Source organism: Crotalus tigris, unplaced genomic scaffold, assembly GCF_016545835.1.
Source record: "Crotalus tigris isolate CLP2741 ecotype Arizona unplaced genomic scaffold, ASM1654583v1 scf7180000021269.431029, whole genome shotgun sequence".
Taxonomy (NCBI): Eukaryota; Metazoa; Chordata; class Lepidosauria; order Squamata; family Viperidae; genus Crotalus; species Crotalus tigris.
In genome coordinates this window covers 330,525-346,859 of record NW_024098426.1, presented here as the reverse complement: position 1 = coordinate 346,859, position 16,335 = coordinate 330,525, and the positions used below count along the sequence as shown (strand labels likewise).

Below are 16,335 nucleotides of genomic sequence, written 5' to 3'. Positions count from 1 at the left end.
AAGACACACCGAATTATTTAGAATTCTTGAGAAAAAGTTTTGGTTATTTCATCTAATATTGTTTATTTATTTTATAGTTTTGTATTTTTCTCTATTAAAGTAGGACATATAGAATTATTTTTTATTTCATAAGACAAATTATTTTTGAGAAACCAATATAACAAGGAGATGCTTCATTTATATCTCCCCCAAATTAGGCACATAATGATTCCACATGTTTTTGTTTTAAATTTTCCAAAATTGAAATAACTGTAATCAAGAAAAGTGTTTTGGTTGATAAAGAGATGATCTTAAACCAACTTTTTTCAAGTTTTCTGAAAACCTTTCTAATTTATGTGTGTATTTTCCAGCGTCTAACAAATATTTCTCCTGGAAACACAATGTCCAGAAGCAGTCCCAAATGTGTTGGTGGCCATTCTCCCCAAAATCTACAATATGACAGGTAGAATTGATCATCTTTAAAATTTGAAAAACTGGATATATGTTTTCAGTCATATTCTAAAGACGGAGTCAAGCAGTTTTCTACCTTTCAAATTCATTTCTTTTTCTAGAAGATCTTCATGATAAGGGTAGATTCATTCTCATGTTCAATCTCTGACAATCCAAGATAGGGTTGAAATAATATCTGATGATCTTCTAGAACATAGAATAATAGAGGTGGGAGGGATGTTAGAGGTCTTCTAGTTCAATCACCTGTCCAAGGCAGGAGATCCTATATCCTTCAGAACAAATGGCTATCCATTCTCTTCTTGAAAACCTCTAGTAATGGAGCGCCCACAATTTCCGGAGGCAACCTGTTCCACTGATTAATTATTGTCACTTGATAAAAGCTAGTTTTTATTGTTGTGCGTGGTTAAATAATGGGATGTCCCTGAGCAAATTCTGAGTCTACAGTTTGTATTTTCAATACATGGATTTATCTGAGTTCATCACATTTCCATCTCTGGTGGTTCGTTTCTTCCTCTGAAGAACCTGATTTAGGTGTGGAAAGCTGATTTGGATTAGCCAGCAGTCTTGTCTGTTCATTATTTGCGCCACACAGATAAGAGCCAATTGGTATTACTAATCTTCCATAAAAACTTACTAGAAGTTGAAAGACAGATTGCTGCAGTGCAGTGGAATGACCAGATTGGTGTAGGTTTTAAATTAGGACTGGACTGGACTAGACTGGAGAGAACAAGAGAGTATTTGAATGGTGTGAGTTGTAGTGGTGTCTTTTTGTCTTCTTTTATTAGATTCTTCCTGGAATCAATCTGGATCTATAGATTTATCTGTTGACCTGTTGAAGTAATTTAGTCTTCAGAATGCATAGTTTAATTCCATAGTCAAGCATCTCCGTCAAGAACAAATGTGGTGTAAACCTGGCTATACATGATACAGTTGGTTGTGTGCTCAAGATGGAAACTAGAAGCAAGTAGATACTAATAGCAATCTGTAGGTTTCCTATAGTGCAGAGGTGTTCAACCTTGGCAACTTTAAGGCTTGTGGACTTCAATTCCCAGAATTCCCCAGCCAGCATGTCCACAAGTCTTAAAGTTGCCAAGATTGGAGTGGACACCCTTACTATAGGTTTATGATAACTTTAATATGCAGCATTGGTCGCCTACCCTATGCTGCTCTCTAGTGGAATTGAATGATCATCTAACAAGGTAGGCTGGGTTTAAAGAGTGACTGCCTCAAAGCCTAAGTTTTCATGGCTGGGAGTGGGTTTGAACCTTACATTGCATTGCCTTTCCAAAAATTATTTCTCCTTATGTCCCAATCAGGCTGTCTCATTCATCCTATGTGGATGAAGAGTATGATTCCCTCGCACTTTGTGATCCAATGCAGAGGACAAACTGTGAAGTTGACAGCTTGCCTGAAAGCTGCTTTGATAGCGGCTTGTCTACATTAAGAGATTCAAATGAATATGATTCAGAAGTGGAATCCAAGCATCAAAGAACGTCTCAGAGAACACAGTGTCTGCAGGAAAGCTTCCCGGGTGATGCTTCTGACACAGACGTAAGCTATTGAGTGTGTTAACCATACATTTAAAATGTTCAGATTGGTGTTTAAAAGCAAAATCACTTCCTGCTTGTCAAGAAAGTGAACTAAAACCTCATATGAGATAGAAATACTTGTGAATTTAAATATATATAGAGGAATTGCAGGTTTTAAGTTTAATGGGGTTATTTGACCTCATTATTTCTGTGGTTATTCTTCACAGAGTTTTGGGGGAAGAGTGCATGCTTGCTTATTTATCCATTATATCCCATCCTGAAGAATGATATAATAAAAAATATATCCATATTAATCTACAGTAAAGAGACTGTCTAGAATTTTAATAGATGGCGTGGGATAGTGGAAGAATTTACTCCACTTCTCCAAGGGGAATGCTACCCATACAAATGAAAAAAAAATTGTTTATGACATGTATCAACTGAGAGTCAAACTGGATTATGGCAGTAGATTGATTTCTCTCTCTTTCTCCCTCCCTCCCTCCCTCCCTCCCTCCCTCCCTCCCTCCCTCCCTCCCTCCCCTTGCTTTCATTAACAAGTGTTTTCCAGGGTAGGTTAGTTACACTTCTTGTTTTCTGCAGGTCCCAGACATACGAGATGAAGAGGTATACAGTTCTGATGATATAAATACAATAATGCACTGGAAGCCCAACCAATCAATCAGTCAAAGCAGTTCTGGAATTTCAACAAGGAAACACATTCCTGCAATCTCTCCACAGGTATTAACTATAGAGTGCCATGTTTACTCTTAAAGGCACGATGGCTGAGATTAGTTGTTCCTTCAGAACAACCAAAATGTCATATTGCATTACAGTCTGGTTTGGAAGTATTACTACATCAGACAGGAAGGTGGTGCAGAGAGTGGTGAGGATGGCAAAAAAGATTATTGGCAGTTCTCTCCTTCTATCCAGGACATAGCATATAAGCGTTGCCTGAGCAGGGTCCACAGGATTGTCTGGGACGTTACACACCCTCTTCATGGCCTGTTTTCCTTGTTACCTGCAGCAGAACATCCAGATTCAGTCACAGTTTTGTTCCATACAGTATTAACCTTGTGAATTCTCAAGCTTTCTCTTTCCGCTATGTATTCAAGATGGACAGTGATTAATATTTATATGTATTTATATGTAAAGGTGTAGGCATATACATATGTATGTATATAGTATGTTTTTAAGTGTGCTGTGTATGTGTACACTTTTGAGAACAGGCAACAAAATTTCATTTTTAATGTGTACCAGTGTGCCCACAGTAAAAAAAATGACAATAAAGGCTATCTATCTTGTATACAGTGGGTATCCTTGACACTTTTAAGCTCAGATTCTTCATTCTCTTCCTGTATGCCATTTCATTTTTCACTATTTTTTTACTGTCAAAAGGCATTTTCTGTATGGCATGAAGGAGCAGCTGATGGAAATCTGAAGCTTCTTTTGCAGTGAAGAACTAATCATGTTATTCTTTTGGTGATACATTATCCTGAGCCATATTTTATTGAATAAATAACTATAACGAGATTCATAGTATAATACATTGTCAGAACCAAACAAGCTTGTTTAGCATAAGCATCCGGTACTATGGATGCTTATTTAGATGCAAGCTTCACTGATTTTATTGACTACCAGATTATTATTTACAAAGCTCAGTGAAATCTTCAGGAAGGGTGTGCTTGTTATCTTGTTATGTAGCTGAGTTTCCTGAAATTTTATCTTTGAAAGTCCTTTATAACTTAAATTTAAAAACTTAAGCGAAACAAAAAAGTCCTCCAGTGATTTTAGGCATGTTATGCTAATATAAAAATAGACTTTATGATATTTTTATAATCCATTATAAGACATGAAATACTTTTAACATCATTTTTATTGAAAGAAACATTTTCACAGAATTAAAAAAAACTAATTACTTAAACAGAAAAAAACAGAAAAATGAAAAATGATGTAAAATAAAAAATGAGAAACTGCAAAAGACAAAAAAAAAGATATCTAAAGAAATAACTTCTGATTTTCTTTGCAGCAGTTATAGACATAATAGTCACCATCTCCACCTTTATAAATTGCCTATCTTGGTTCCCTTCTTCCCATAAACACCTCATTTTTAATTAGTAAATCCAGAAATCACCAGACATAAATTTCCTTTAAAATCTGTCAGAGATCCACTAGGTCAATCTTCTTTGTTTGGTATCCTCTAAAACAGTGGTTCTCAACCTTCCTAATGCCGCGACCCCCAACCATGTGGTCGTAAGTCGAGGACTACCTGTATTTCCCTGCGGGCGGGGCAGGAGGAGGCGCGCATGCTCCGCCTTCTCTTCTGCGGCTGGAGTGCACGTTGGGCAGGCCGAGGGTGCACGCAGGCTGTCGCCCAGCAACTTGCTCAGCAGGGAGGGGTGGAAACGTCCAGAAAGCTCACCTTAGCTGCAGACAACTTGCAGCACCGTTTGCAGACTGGGATTTTTGGCGGGCTCAGCAGGGAGAGAGTCTGTTCTATTGGCTTTCGAAATCCAAAAGATTCTATTGGCTTTCGAACGCCAATAGAATAGAGTGTCTTGAATAGAGTCTATTCTATTGGCTTTCAAAAGTCAATAGAATAAAAGGGAGTAGCACAGCTAAGGAAAAGGGAAAAAAATGGCGGACTGCGTTTGGTGACCCCCGTGAAATGGTCGTTTGACCCCAAATGGGGTCGCGACCCACAGGTTGAGAACCGCTGCTCTAAAAATGTTGAGAATATACCTCCCAGAGTTCTGACAAACTTCATCTCTGAGCTCAACAGTAAATTACACATCTCCAGGCACTTAATCCTTAGTTCAGTTTCTCAGTTTGACTTGGCAGAAAACTAGCAAACACAGTATGGCTAGATTAGAGAATTTACTGCAGATGAAAACCAATTCTAATTTTTCTAACTTGTTAATTTCTGTATGAGCGTCTGTCATACTACCACTTTTAAAAAGGCTTTGATTGACATCCTCCATTTATTTCTTTGATAACTTTAGTTAAGTAGGAAGCTGTATAGTTTTCAGTATTCTAAATTGTACTTTACTATTGGATTTATAGAAAGTGTTGCAATATTGACATTGCAATATTTGTGTTGTCATTTTCACTCCCATCCCAATGATGTCTGATGAATTATTTTTATTATGCTAGTCTTCAGCGATGAAGACGATCACTATAACCCATTAACTGTGTGTACATACATACAGATGCTATTTGTTGCTCCAGTGTTCCAGACTTAGCACTGACAGCCTGATGTGTTTTAAAAATAAGATTACTGAATCAAAGCTCAGTATTATTTTAAGTTGTCAATATGATACATGTTTTGTTATATTAGGTTGATTCTGTACACAGCAACTCCAGATACCCAAGCTCAGAGAAGGCCTACAAGATAGTTCTTGCTGGGGATGCAGCTGTTGGGAAATCTAGCTTTCTTATGAGGCTTTGCAAAAATGAATTTCGAGGGAACACCAGTGCAACCCTGGGTATGGTTTTTATATTTTCTTTTTCTATGGCACCCATAACTGCCTGAGCTAATATATGAGTTTTGAGGATATTTGTCCCCTCAAAATATAGACACCATGTTTGATTATAATAGCTTATCTTTCAGTCCCCTCTACATTCAACTTCTTCCACGGACCTTAAGACATCATATGTGGTTTTGTCCTGACCTATCTCAAAACTTCCGTTGAAGTTAAAGGGAAAAGGGCAGACAGTAAAGTGACAGAGAGATAAAGATATAGTTAGGCCCTTTCCCCAAAACAAGGATAGCAGAAGTACCCTCCACCACTTTAATAATATAAATTTAAATGTTGTATCCAAAATGTTGTAAAAAAAATTGCTGAACATCCCAAGAGTAAGATTACAAAAAAGAAAAAAGAAAAAAACACATTAGACTAAAACTGGAATATAAATTTTGACACTACATTACTTTGATACAAGAGGTGAGAATTTCCTGATAGAACACTGGAACAATTTGCTGGACAGTGGTGGATTTCAGTTTGTTGGAGTTTTCAGTGCACATTAAATGTTCAGTTGTTGGGAGTGATTTACTGGATTCCTACACTGAGCAGCAGATTAGACTAGATGCCCTATAAAATTCTTTTCAACTCACACTTTTTGCCATTCTGCTCAGTGCTGTTATTGCCTATACTGTAAATGGAAAAGCCAAACTTCGTAGATAGTATAAACTTTGCTTTGATAGATTGTTCTGCACACATATTTTTTATTAAAAATGTGCAGAAATGAAATTGTTAATTTATTAACACAACATCCAATTAGAGAGAAACGAATCCCCAGTTCCTTTTTAACCAGGTGTCTATAATACTTGCCATATCAACATTTGTATTTAGGGTTAAATCTTTGATAATATATGTTGCATCAGCAACTGCTTTCATGTTAAGAACAGAACTTTTCAGATTGCAAAGATCCCTGTCATCATGATTTTTGTGTTTAAATTGTAGTATGACAAGGAAGAACAGTCATTAACCTTACCTTCCTTCCTTCCAATCACCAGGCTGATGTCTCCCTTTATGTTTCCTGATTTGTTCTTTCTTGAGATTGTCCATGCTAATTAGTACCCATAGTTTCCAGTGACTCTGGAAAGCTTTATCTGACTTTTTCAGATAGTTAGATAAAGTAAATTCCCTCCCTCCCTTCTTTCTTTCTTTCTTTCTTTCTTTCTTTCTTTCTTTCTTTCTTTCTTTCTTTCTTTCTTTCTTTCTTTCTTTCTTTCTTTCTCTGCTGCCTATCTCATGCAGACATATCTCTGGGCGGTATACAAACATTAGAACTAATAAAAAATAAAATAAAACAAAAAATAACAATAATAAATACATAACCATTAAAAGATAGGGAGGAGGCAAACACAAAGTACACAGGGAGAGATGGGGTCTTTTGTAATCCAGTGGGCAACCTCCAGAGTGATACATCTCCGTTGGGACCCCAGGCCAATTGGCAGAGCCAGATCTTTAGTCCCTTATGGAAGGTCAAAAGGGTGGGTGTGGCTCTCATCTTGGCGAGGGGCACAATGTTCCAAAGGGCAGGACCAAGGCAGAAAAGGCTCTTCTCTGGGACCCCATCAGCTGAAATTCCTTGAATTCCTTCCACAGCATGCCTCTTAAACTGGCATTTAATGCTTATTCCCAGACCACTTTTTCCCCCTCTGTCTTCCCCCCCCCACATTTTTTTCCATGTTTCCTAACTTCAAGCTACAATAACTAGCAGCCCAGGTTTAGCCTTCTTCCAGAACCTACATGCACATGAAAATGAAATGTTGAAATCTCAAATATCTGTCAAAAGGAGCACTTCCATTTTCAGTTGTTCCTTTAGTGGTAACATTGCCAGGACAGTGATTTTATTGATCTCCGGACCTAGGACGCTGATGGACAAATGTCATCTGTTGGAAGCAGAGTCAAAGACTTAATTCTGTGAGGGGGAAATTATTTCTCATATTTGGAAGCAGACAAACAGCCAGATGGTGCAACTTAGTTCTTTACTTCATTATATTGTTTTGTCATCTAGACGTTGGACTTGTCAACTGGAAGGTTGGCAGTTCAAGATCGAAGCATTGTGCGGGGAGGGGGGGGCAAGCTCCTGTTCTTGCCTCAGAATTCTCAGTAATACTCACTTATTTAACCCTGATTATATTTTTAGGTTTAATCCTACAGATAAATTCCAGATTCTTAACCTTCACTGAATTAAAAGATGGCAATGCAGTGCATTAAAAGATGTTATTTATTTTAAGGGGTTGACTTTCAAATGAAGAGACTCATTGTTGATGGAGAACCTACTGTGCTACAGCTTTGGGATACTGCTGGTCAAGAGAGGTTAGTTAAATTTACCTGATTTTGTTTGAGATAAAAATAAAAGTTTTGTATAAGAAAATTATGTTTGGATGCTGTCCTCTACGTTGGCGATATTAGAATCTTTATAACAATGTCAGGAAGTCTAGTACATTTTGGAGAATGCCAGGTTAAGGAAAATTGCCCTAGAATGCCTTAGAAAACGCCCTAAAATTGAACAACATGTAGATACTTTGAATTTCAGCTTCCACTAGCTCCAGACAATGGTAAGAAAGTTTACTCTGGAGCAATTACAGGACACCTGGTATTTACACCTGGTCTTGAATAGTAGTGGCCCATTGGACTCTTAAAGCACTGGCTCTTTAAAGTTCAAACTAATCCTAAATTGCCACTAGATTACTGTCACCAATTTAAAGGGTATGTAATGCAGCCTTTACCATCTTAATTTCTTTCCTACCCTGCTTATGGATCAGATGTTTGACTTTAATCTGCTGAACTTAACCTGCTCCACAGAACAATGTGGAATAGAAGAACTACAGCAAATTTTAACTTTTTTTTTTTAAAAAAAGGTTCCGAAGTATTGCTAAGTCTTACTTTAGAAGAGCAGACGGAGTGCTACTACTGTACGACGTTACCTGTGAAAAAAGCTTTCTTAACGTACGAGAATGGGTGGATATGATAGCGGTAAGGTTGTTTTGAATCTTACAAAACCTTTTAAGGGAGCTTGTGTTTTAAATGTTATTAATGGTTTGAGATGATTCAGATTCAGTGTATTGCAGTACAGGTAGTCCTCAACTTACAACAGTTGATTTAACGACCGTTCAAAGTTCTAACTGCACTGAAAAAAGTGACTTATGACCGTTTTTCACACAACCGTTGCGGCATCTCCATGTCAAGTGATCAAAATTCAGATGTTTGGTAATTGATTCATCTTTAGGATGGTTGCAGTGTCCCAAGGTCGTATGATCACATTTTTGCGACTTTCTGACCAACAAAGTCTACGAGGAAGCCAGATTCACTTAGCAACCGTGTCACTAACTTAACAACTGCAGTGATTCGCTTAATAACTGTGGCAAGAAAGTTGTAAAATGGAGCATAATTCACTTAACAAATGTTTCGCTTAGCAACAAACTTTGGGCTCAATTGTGGTCATAAGCTGAGGACTACCTGTGCTAAATATGAGGTTAGCTCCATGCCTATTTGTTTTCTGGAAGTCCCTCAAGGCCTGGCTATGTTCATCAGGCCTAGGGACTGGTGAGATCCTAAGATGGCTCCCTTGCTTATCTAATTTCTTGTGGTGTTTTTATGCTTTAAAAAACCCCTTTAATATGATGGTTTTGACATGCTTATTGTTTTGGGGTTTTTTTGCTATACGCTGCCTAGAGTCACTTCTTGTGAGATGTGAGAAATTTAACAAATAAATATACATTAAAACATACGATACAGCAGGGGTCCTCAACCTTGGCAACTTTAACACTTGTGGACTTCAACTGCCAGAATTCCTCAGCCAGCAAAGCAAGGCTGAGGTATTCTGGGAGTTGCCAAGGTTGAGGACCCCTGTGATACAGTATTCCAACAGTTTTTTCTTATTGAAGCTAATCAAAAGCAGGGTAAATTTCTAATAATAATAAAAAGTATTTTGATACATGAGACCATTAAAATCTGTATTTCGGATTTAACATCAGAAGCCCCCAGCTTTAAAGTTCTACTCTTTGTAGGATGCCACACATGAAAATATCCCAATCATGATGGTGGGAAACAAATCAGATCTTCGTGAGATGGCTTCTGAAGAAGGACTAAAATGCGTACCTCTCAACTATGGAGAAAAGTTGGCCATGGTAAGAATGATGGGTTCCAATAGCTTGCGAAAATAAAAAAAAGACAATATTGAAAGTAGAATCATATATTGAAATAAAAGCTTGAATCATTAGAAGTTGAATCCTTGAGGTTCAGACAATGTATAAGAACTTGATTTTAAAAAAATTGCTATTGATATTGTAGTTCAGTGGGTGTTAGCAAACATTTGGAAAGCAACAGCTGTTAAATGCAATATTTCATCCTATGGTACTTCCAGAAATTTTGGACATCAACTTCTGCAATTTTCAGCTTCCATAGTAACTGGAAATGATGAAAGTTGATGTCGAGAACATTTGGAAGGTATCATATTGAATAAAAGCAATTAGTTATTTTATTTTCAGCTTTGTCTTTTAATCATTTTTTGAATTGAATTTCCATGAATGTAATTAATATGCTTTTGATTTATTTATTTTTTTAACCTTTTAGGCTTACAGTGCACTATTCTGTGAAACAAGTGCTAAAGACGGCTCTAATATTGTTGAGGCAGTGCTTCATCTTGCTCGGTATGTTCAGAGGCCATAAAAAGCCATGTTTGTTCAGTGCTACACATTTTTTAAAATGTACATTTAGTGTCCTGTGTAAACTGGAATAGGTGGAATGAATAGCTTGGTATGTGTACAGTTGTGTTTTTTCTTCCTAGTTTCAAGACCAATTCCAGCTTTTCAGGGGCTATCAAAGGCTGCCCTTGGTGAATGTCACTGCACAAACTACCTTCTCTTTCTTCATTCAGGAGAAAGGTCTCTGCTCTCTTCCTTCATGTTTAATTCAGAAGGATCAGATAAGACTATCAGGAGCTGTTCCCTTGCACAATTAACTTCATGAAGTAAAAGTGGATCACTGCTGTTAGTGAATCCAATTAGGTATGAGGAAAGCTGCAGCTCAAGAACATTATTTCCTGGGGCTAAGTATATAAGACAGGGGATCTTCAAACTTGGCCCTTTTATGACTAGTGGACTTCAACTCCCAGAATTCCTCAGCCAGCATGCCTGGCTGAGGAATTCTGGGAGTTGAAGTCCACAAGTCATAAAAGGGCCAAGTTTGAAGACCCCTGATGTAAGAGTTGGTAGCATTGAGACCAGGCAAGGCATCCACTCCAGTGAGCACTGGCAAGTTCACAAGTCTTAAAGTGGCCAAGTTTGAGGACCCCTGATCTAGATACTGCAGAGAATAGCTACCTTCTCACAATCACGGCATATTGTTGCTAGTACTAATTTATTACTCAAATCACAGTTCATAGGCAACCTTCCTTCCACAGTTCCATTTTAGTGCACTCTATAGATGATAATTTGGATTTTCTCTGGGAGTTATGTCCAGAGAGAGGGAAAATATGCTAAATTGGGATGTGTCATAATGACTTCAAGATTGAAGCTTATTATGTAAACACCTCTTCTTGACAGTATGTCTTGTATTATGTTTGCCATTAAACTAAGCACTGTAAATAGCATTAATTCACATAAAATATTTTATTTATTCATGTTCGGTATATACGGTGAAAGCAAACTGTATCAATACACAACATTCACGAACCTTTACTGTTATTCAGCAAATGCTCACAATAAAGCAGGATAATTTTCCTTTGAAAATGCTTTATCTGATCAAACAAACTATTGTTTTTCAGAGAAGTGCGAAAAAGAAGCGATAGCAAAGATGATGATAAAACAGTCACTAAGCTGGCTGGGACAACAGTAAAAAAGTCTTCGCTCACCAAAAACTGCTGCAGTGTTTGAGAAGTAACTCCTTTACCTCAAAGAAACAGACTTCTGTGGCAATGGAAGAGGAAAAAATGAAAAACATAGGTTGTTCCAGATGATCAGCGGAAGGAAAGATGGAACTAATTTTTCAGCTACCTGGCCCATAAGAGTCTTTAGGCAAAATTGAGATATGTTGCTTATTGAATGAACCAAGCCAAAAGGTATAAAATTCTTATTGGGTCAGAGGAATCACTCACTTTTTTATTTATGCAGTTACGATAATTCCATCTCAAATCAGCTGTGCCTTCATAAGCCAATCTGCTTGGATGAAACGATTCCCCCTCCAAAGTCTTACTGTTTATATAAATAAATATTAGCTTTTTTTTTTAAGGGAGTATATAGCCCAGTCTCTGCCTTGCATTATAAAGACATTTGTGATTCTTCGTCGTTAATCATAAAACTTGTGCAGTGCTTGTTTTGAAGGATTTTCTGAAGCATTCAACTTTCCCATACCGTGCAGCTTTTGAGATCCTAGAAAAAGCAGTGATGACTCGGGATTTGAATCTGAATTGGAAGAAAAATACAACTATCTAGAAAAAAATGTACCCCTTCTGATGCTAAATTCAGAACGCTGCTGCTGGCATTATATAGGATCTCTGAGTGGAATGTATAAAACACAGATGGCATCTTTATCTGTGAAGTGCCTTCCTGGAATTTGGGGTCTATAACTGGATGCTCTTTTGAAATATAAGAAGTTGAAGTCCCAGCAATTCTGAAGAATGTAGACTATATTGTGATTGTGCCTTGGCGATAAGCAGAAGTGAGACATTACCTTCCCTTCTCCCCAGAAATAGGAAGCTGCTCTTTGAAACTGCTACCGTTTTTGTATTCTGATGTCAAGAAGAAGGACCAACATTTGTGAAACTTGATCAAAAGGCTTATTCTTGCTCTGAGTCTGAACTGAACATGAAAGCAACAAGGCCTCACTGAAGAAAAGACTTGAAAGCAAATTCTCTATGTAAATAATACTCAAAACCAGAAAGGATCCCAGTCCTCAATCCCAGAAGAGATAGTGGCCTTTGTAAAATGAATAGGCATTTTGGTCTTCCCCCAAGGCAGAGGTGTCCAAGCTTGGCAATTTTAAGACTTGTGGATGTCAATTCCCAGAATTCCCCTTCCAGCATGGCTAGCTGGGGAATTCTGTAAATTGAAGTCCTCAGCTCTTAAAAGTTGCCAAGGTTGGACACCCTACTCCAAGTTATTGTTTTGCAACAGGGGAACCAATACAAAGGCTGTCTGAACTTCTTTGCAAGAAGTGTCCTCCATGCTTGGAAACCGAGAAGAGCATCTACATGGACTACATGAAATCTATAACTTGTAGCCTGTACACTTTAATATGTTATTGTAATGATAAGCCTTGATGCTGTCAAAATCCCAACTTTCCTGAGAATCTGTTAAAGATCAGGAAATGCAAAAGTTTGTCATTCTGTTGTTGGAATAAGAGGCACTTTTATACGATTTTAAAGATTCATGTTTTTCTCCTTGATATATATATATATATATACAACTAAACTATTTTTCTAAATGCATAGATTTTATTTTGCTGTACTGTGTTAAGCTTTCTCATTTTTAAGGAAGTTTCCATAGTTGAAACAATAGTTAGCTGATCACATTTGTCAATTTCTGTCCAAATTAGGAAAGGAATTCAAATTCTGGAGGTCTTGAAAATTATTGATTTCTCACAAGGCTCTGAGAAGAGAAACCTATTTCTCTCTACCCTGATCTGGTGTCAGAAATTGGTTTACAGCTGGATTCTCCATGCATTTTTTACAACTAGCCTGAAAGCTCTAAATTGTCTTACTGGCCCACTTCACACCATTTAGATAAATAAATTGAAAAAAATGAATTGTTTAATATTCTGTCTCTAACTGTACTGGACTGATTCAGATATATTATGTATTAGCCTTGGGCTCATGTTTACTATCCTTATTCCTAGCAATCTATGATAAGAGTATTTGATCTTGAAGGACATTTGAGGCTAATTATTTTATTATTAGACTACACGCCAGGATCACAAGCCACAATTTTGATCCTCAGTTTCTTTAATAGATCAAACTAACTAGAATTCCACTGAGTTCTTGAACCCAGTGGAAGTCTGATTATTTGAAAGCTGAAATAGTTATAATACAAGTAGTTGAGATTGGAGTAACTTCTGAAGCAGATGCCCACCAGACTGTCCTATAACTCCTGTTAACCTTATTTAACTTTACTGTTCTGTAGGAATTGGAGAAGTTCTAGAATGAGAATATCTGGAAGTATCTATGTTCAAATCTCTCTCATAATATTAAACTGTATATGAAGATTGTGTCCCAGTAAAAAGGTTTTGTCATACAGAACGGGGAAGCTTACAACACTACAGTCCTTTTAATAGCGAGGATGTTTTGATATAACAGTAGAAGACAACCTATAGAATTAAGAGGAGTTCAGAAATGAACATTTTTGATATTAAGCCAACCCCAAAGCATAATTGTGCAAGTGAGTCATAAATGTTTTGCAGATTCCTTATTTTTTTATATTTGTGCTTCTCTTATAATGATTGTAACCTCTTTTATAGGTGTCAGTTTTCACTGTTCTCTTAATTATTTTGAAATTTTAAAGATGTTTTTTCGAAGTACCTGTAGTTAAATTAAGAAATCCTTGCTTGGAATGCAAATAAGTCAGTGTAAGATGGTTTTTAAAAAATAAAGTTTAGTTCGTAGGAATTATAAATCAATTACCAAGTACGTGTTAATTGCCTTGCTGAATGACATGCATGTACAAACCTAGATTTTAATATAGTAACAAGGCACTTAGCACTTGAAACAAAAGAAGTATTGGCTTTATTAGTCCACCAAGACCATATGGTTTAAATCAGCACAGTTACACTTTCTATAATTTGGGTTTCTATTGAAGGATGAATTCTAGCAATATTTTGTGGATGAGGCGCTCCAATGCCAAGAGACATTAGAGACTTATCTTTTCAGGGAGAGCTCCATTCATGCTACAAGATCTAGTCACAGAGATTTTTTTGAAACAGATTAAAATATAACCAGGCTTCTAGAATCACAGGAAGTAATACAGTTTCTGCATTGAGAAAAATCACAGTATGAAAGTCCTGACTGAACTGCGCTCAGCCAACTTCTGAAAAGAATTGTTGAATATTTACCTTGTACTCTTAACTTCCAAAGTAAATGTTTATATTTATTTAGTTGTTACATTATTTGCATTTATTTATTTATTTTCACAGGAAACTAGACTTGTTTTTTTGGTAAATTCTGTATATATGATATATTTTTCATGCAATTAGTGATCACAATTGTTTTGTCCTTACTGTCTCTGTTTATAGTACGTGCCATTTTAAAGGCAATATTTGTCCTCTGGAAGATTTAATCTGTTAAATGCCTTGATATGTATAACATGCTTTAAAAGGCTATGTGCCCCAAATGTGCTGCATCATATTTTCTTAGAAATAAAGTTATATAAGCCACAGGAAATCTGTGTTTATTGGAAATGTTAGTTTAAGCTTATTTTTTTTAAAATGCAGCTTTTAAAAAAAATGAGATTAACCATATTGTAACTCCCAGAAGATTTATCAGGCTACAGCTAATTTCAAAAACTCAGTCTTAGGTGGGGAAGACTGAAACATGAATTCTGAAAAAGGACCCTTTTGTAACTTTGAAAAATTGCTAAATGAACTGTTGTAAGCCGAGGACTATCTGTATTGTGAAATATGGTTTTTGAGGGGAGGGAGGGGGTTAAGTAAGGGAAAGATTTTGAGAAGCTCATCCTGAAGCTGATACCTTTGCAGGCAGGCAGTTGAGTTCTCCAAAGTCTAGCAAGAACTAGTTGGGAGACTGCAAACCAGCTGATCAGGGCAGAAAAGTTCTGAAAGCAGCCACTATTTATGCAAGGAATTGTTGGAGTGCTGAAAAATGGTGGCTGCTTCCAGGAGGCATGGATGCCAGGCCTGAGCACTGCAGGGTCCCATTGGGGAGGGATGGGGGGTAGAGAGAGAGAAGGGATGCTGCACCAACATCCCTGTGGTCATTCATAAGGGCGAATGACTGCAAGGCTACTGAAGCTCCTGTCTGGCCTAAGAGTGATAAACTATTTCTCCACCTTTGTTGTGTTCTCTGATTAATGATTGGCAGCCCATTTAAAAGTAGTTTTTATTTCATTTGGGGGGAAGGACAGGCCATAACAATCATCTGTTTGGCTGCCATGAAGAGTTAGTGGTGACTTTGCAGGATAACAATACTTGGATACTTTCAAATTGGATGCAACCTAGGAAGGACCAGCTGAGGTCATTAAGGACCAGTTTAGTCTATTCTATTTATTTGGGGAGAGTTTGAGTCTGTTGGTTCTGAGGACGTGGACAGAGTTCTTCATGACTGTCCTCTGTCTTCTGGGTGTTAGATTGTTGATCCTCTAGTTCAGGCATGTCAAGCTCCCAGGCCACGGGCTGGATGCATCATGCTGAAACCACGCCCACCCCATTGCCGGCAATGGGGAAAAAGTCACAATACGTTGCGCAATGTCACGTGATGTGAGTTTGACATACCTGCTCTAGTTGGTGAGACCCTCCATTAATGTGATTGGAGCCTATGTTAGAGCGGTGGTGAATGCATTGTTGATATGGGGGTGGTGCATTCAGGTAGTAGCCAGGAATGAAGAATGACCTTAATCTTTCCCACCCACCTCCACAATCTCTTTAGTTATGATGATGAAGTGGTTATTGTTTAAAGTTGGTTATAGTTGAAGAGGCTCACAAGCCTACGTAATACAAGCTTAAATCAATTATTCGAGTTTGACAGATCTGAGTCTGAGAAATAATTTTCCAGATCCAGTGAATATTAATTCTTCAATATCAGATTTAATACTGTCTTCTCCCTACACTTTTCATGTTCAGTTCTATCCTACTATTACATCATTAAAAAGAATATCAACTTCAAGACATAATTAACAAAT

General features: G+C 37.3%; 1 protein-coding gene across 1 annotated transcript in view; it reads left to right on the top strand.

The window, feature by feature from the left end:
- RASEF (RAS and EF-hand domain containing) overlaps positions 1 to 14,856 on the top strand; it is a 34,793-nt gene extending 19,937 nt beyond the window's left edge. Inside the window, exons 9-17 of the mRNA XM_039369829.1 lie at positions 351 to 442; positions 1,767 to 2,001; positions 2,580 to 2,717; positions 5,314 to 5,461; positions 7,723 to 7,804; positions 8,350 to 8,464; positions 9,499 to 9,618; positions 10,064 to 10,140; positions 11,256 to 14,856. Of these exons, the coding sequence (XP_039225763.1) occupies positions 351 to 442; positions 1,767 to 2,001; positions 2,580 to 2,717; positions 5,314 to 5,461; positions 7,723 to 7,804; positions 8,350 to 8,464; positions 9,499 to 9,618; positions 10,064 to 10,140; positions 11,256 to 11,364 (1,116 nt within the window). The 3' untranslated portion in view covers positions 11,365 to 14,856. The remainder of the gene's footprint in view (positions 1 to 350; positions 443 to 1,766; positions 2,002 to 2,579; positions 2,718 to 5,313; positions 5,462 to 7,722; positions 7,805 to 8,349; positions 8,465 to 9,498; positions 9,619 to 10,063; positions 10,141 to 11,255) is intronic.
- Positions 14,857 to 16,335: the final 1,479 nt, after the last annotated feature.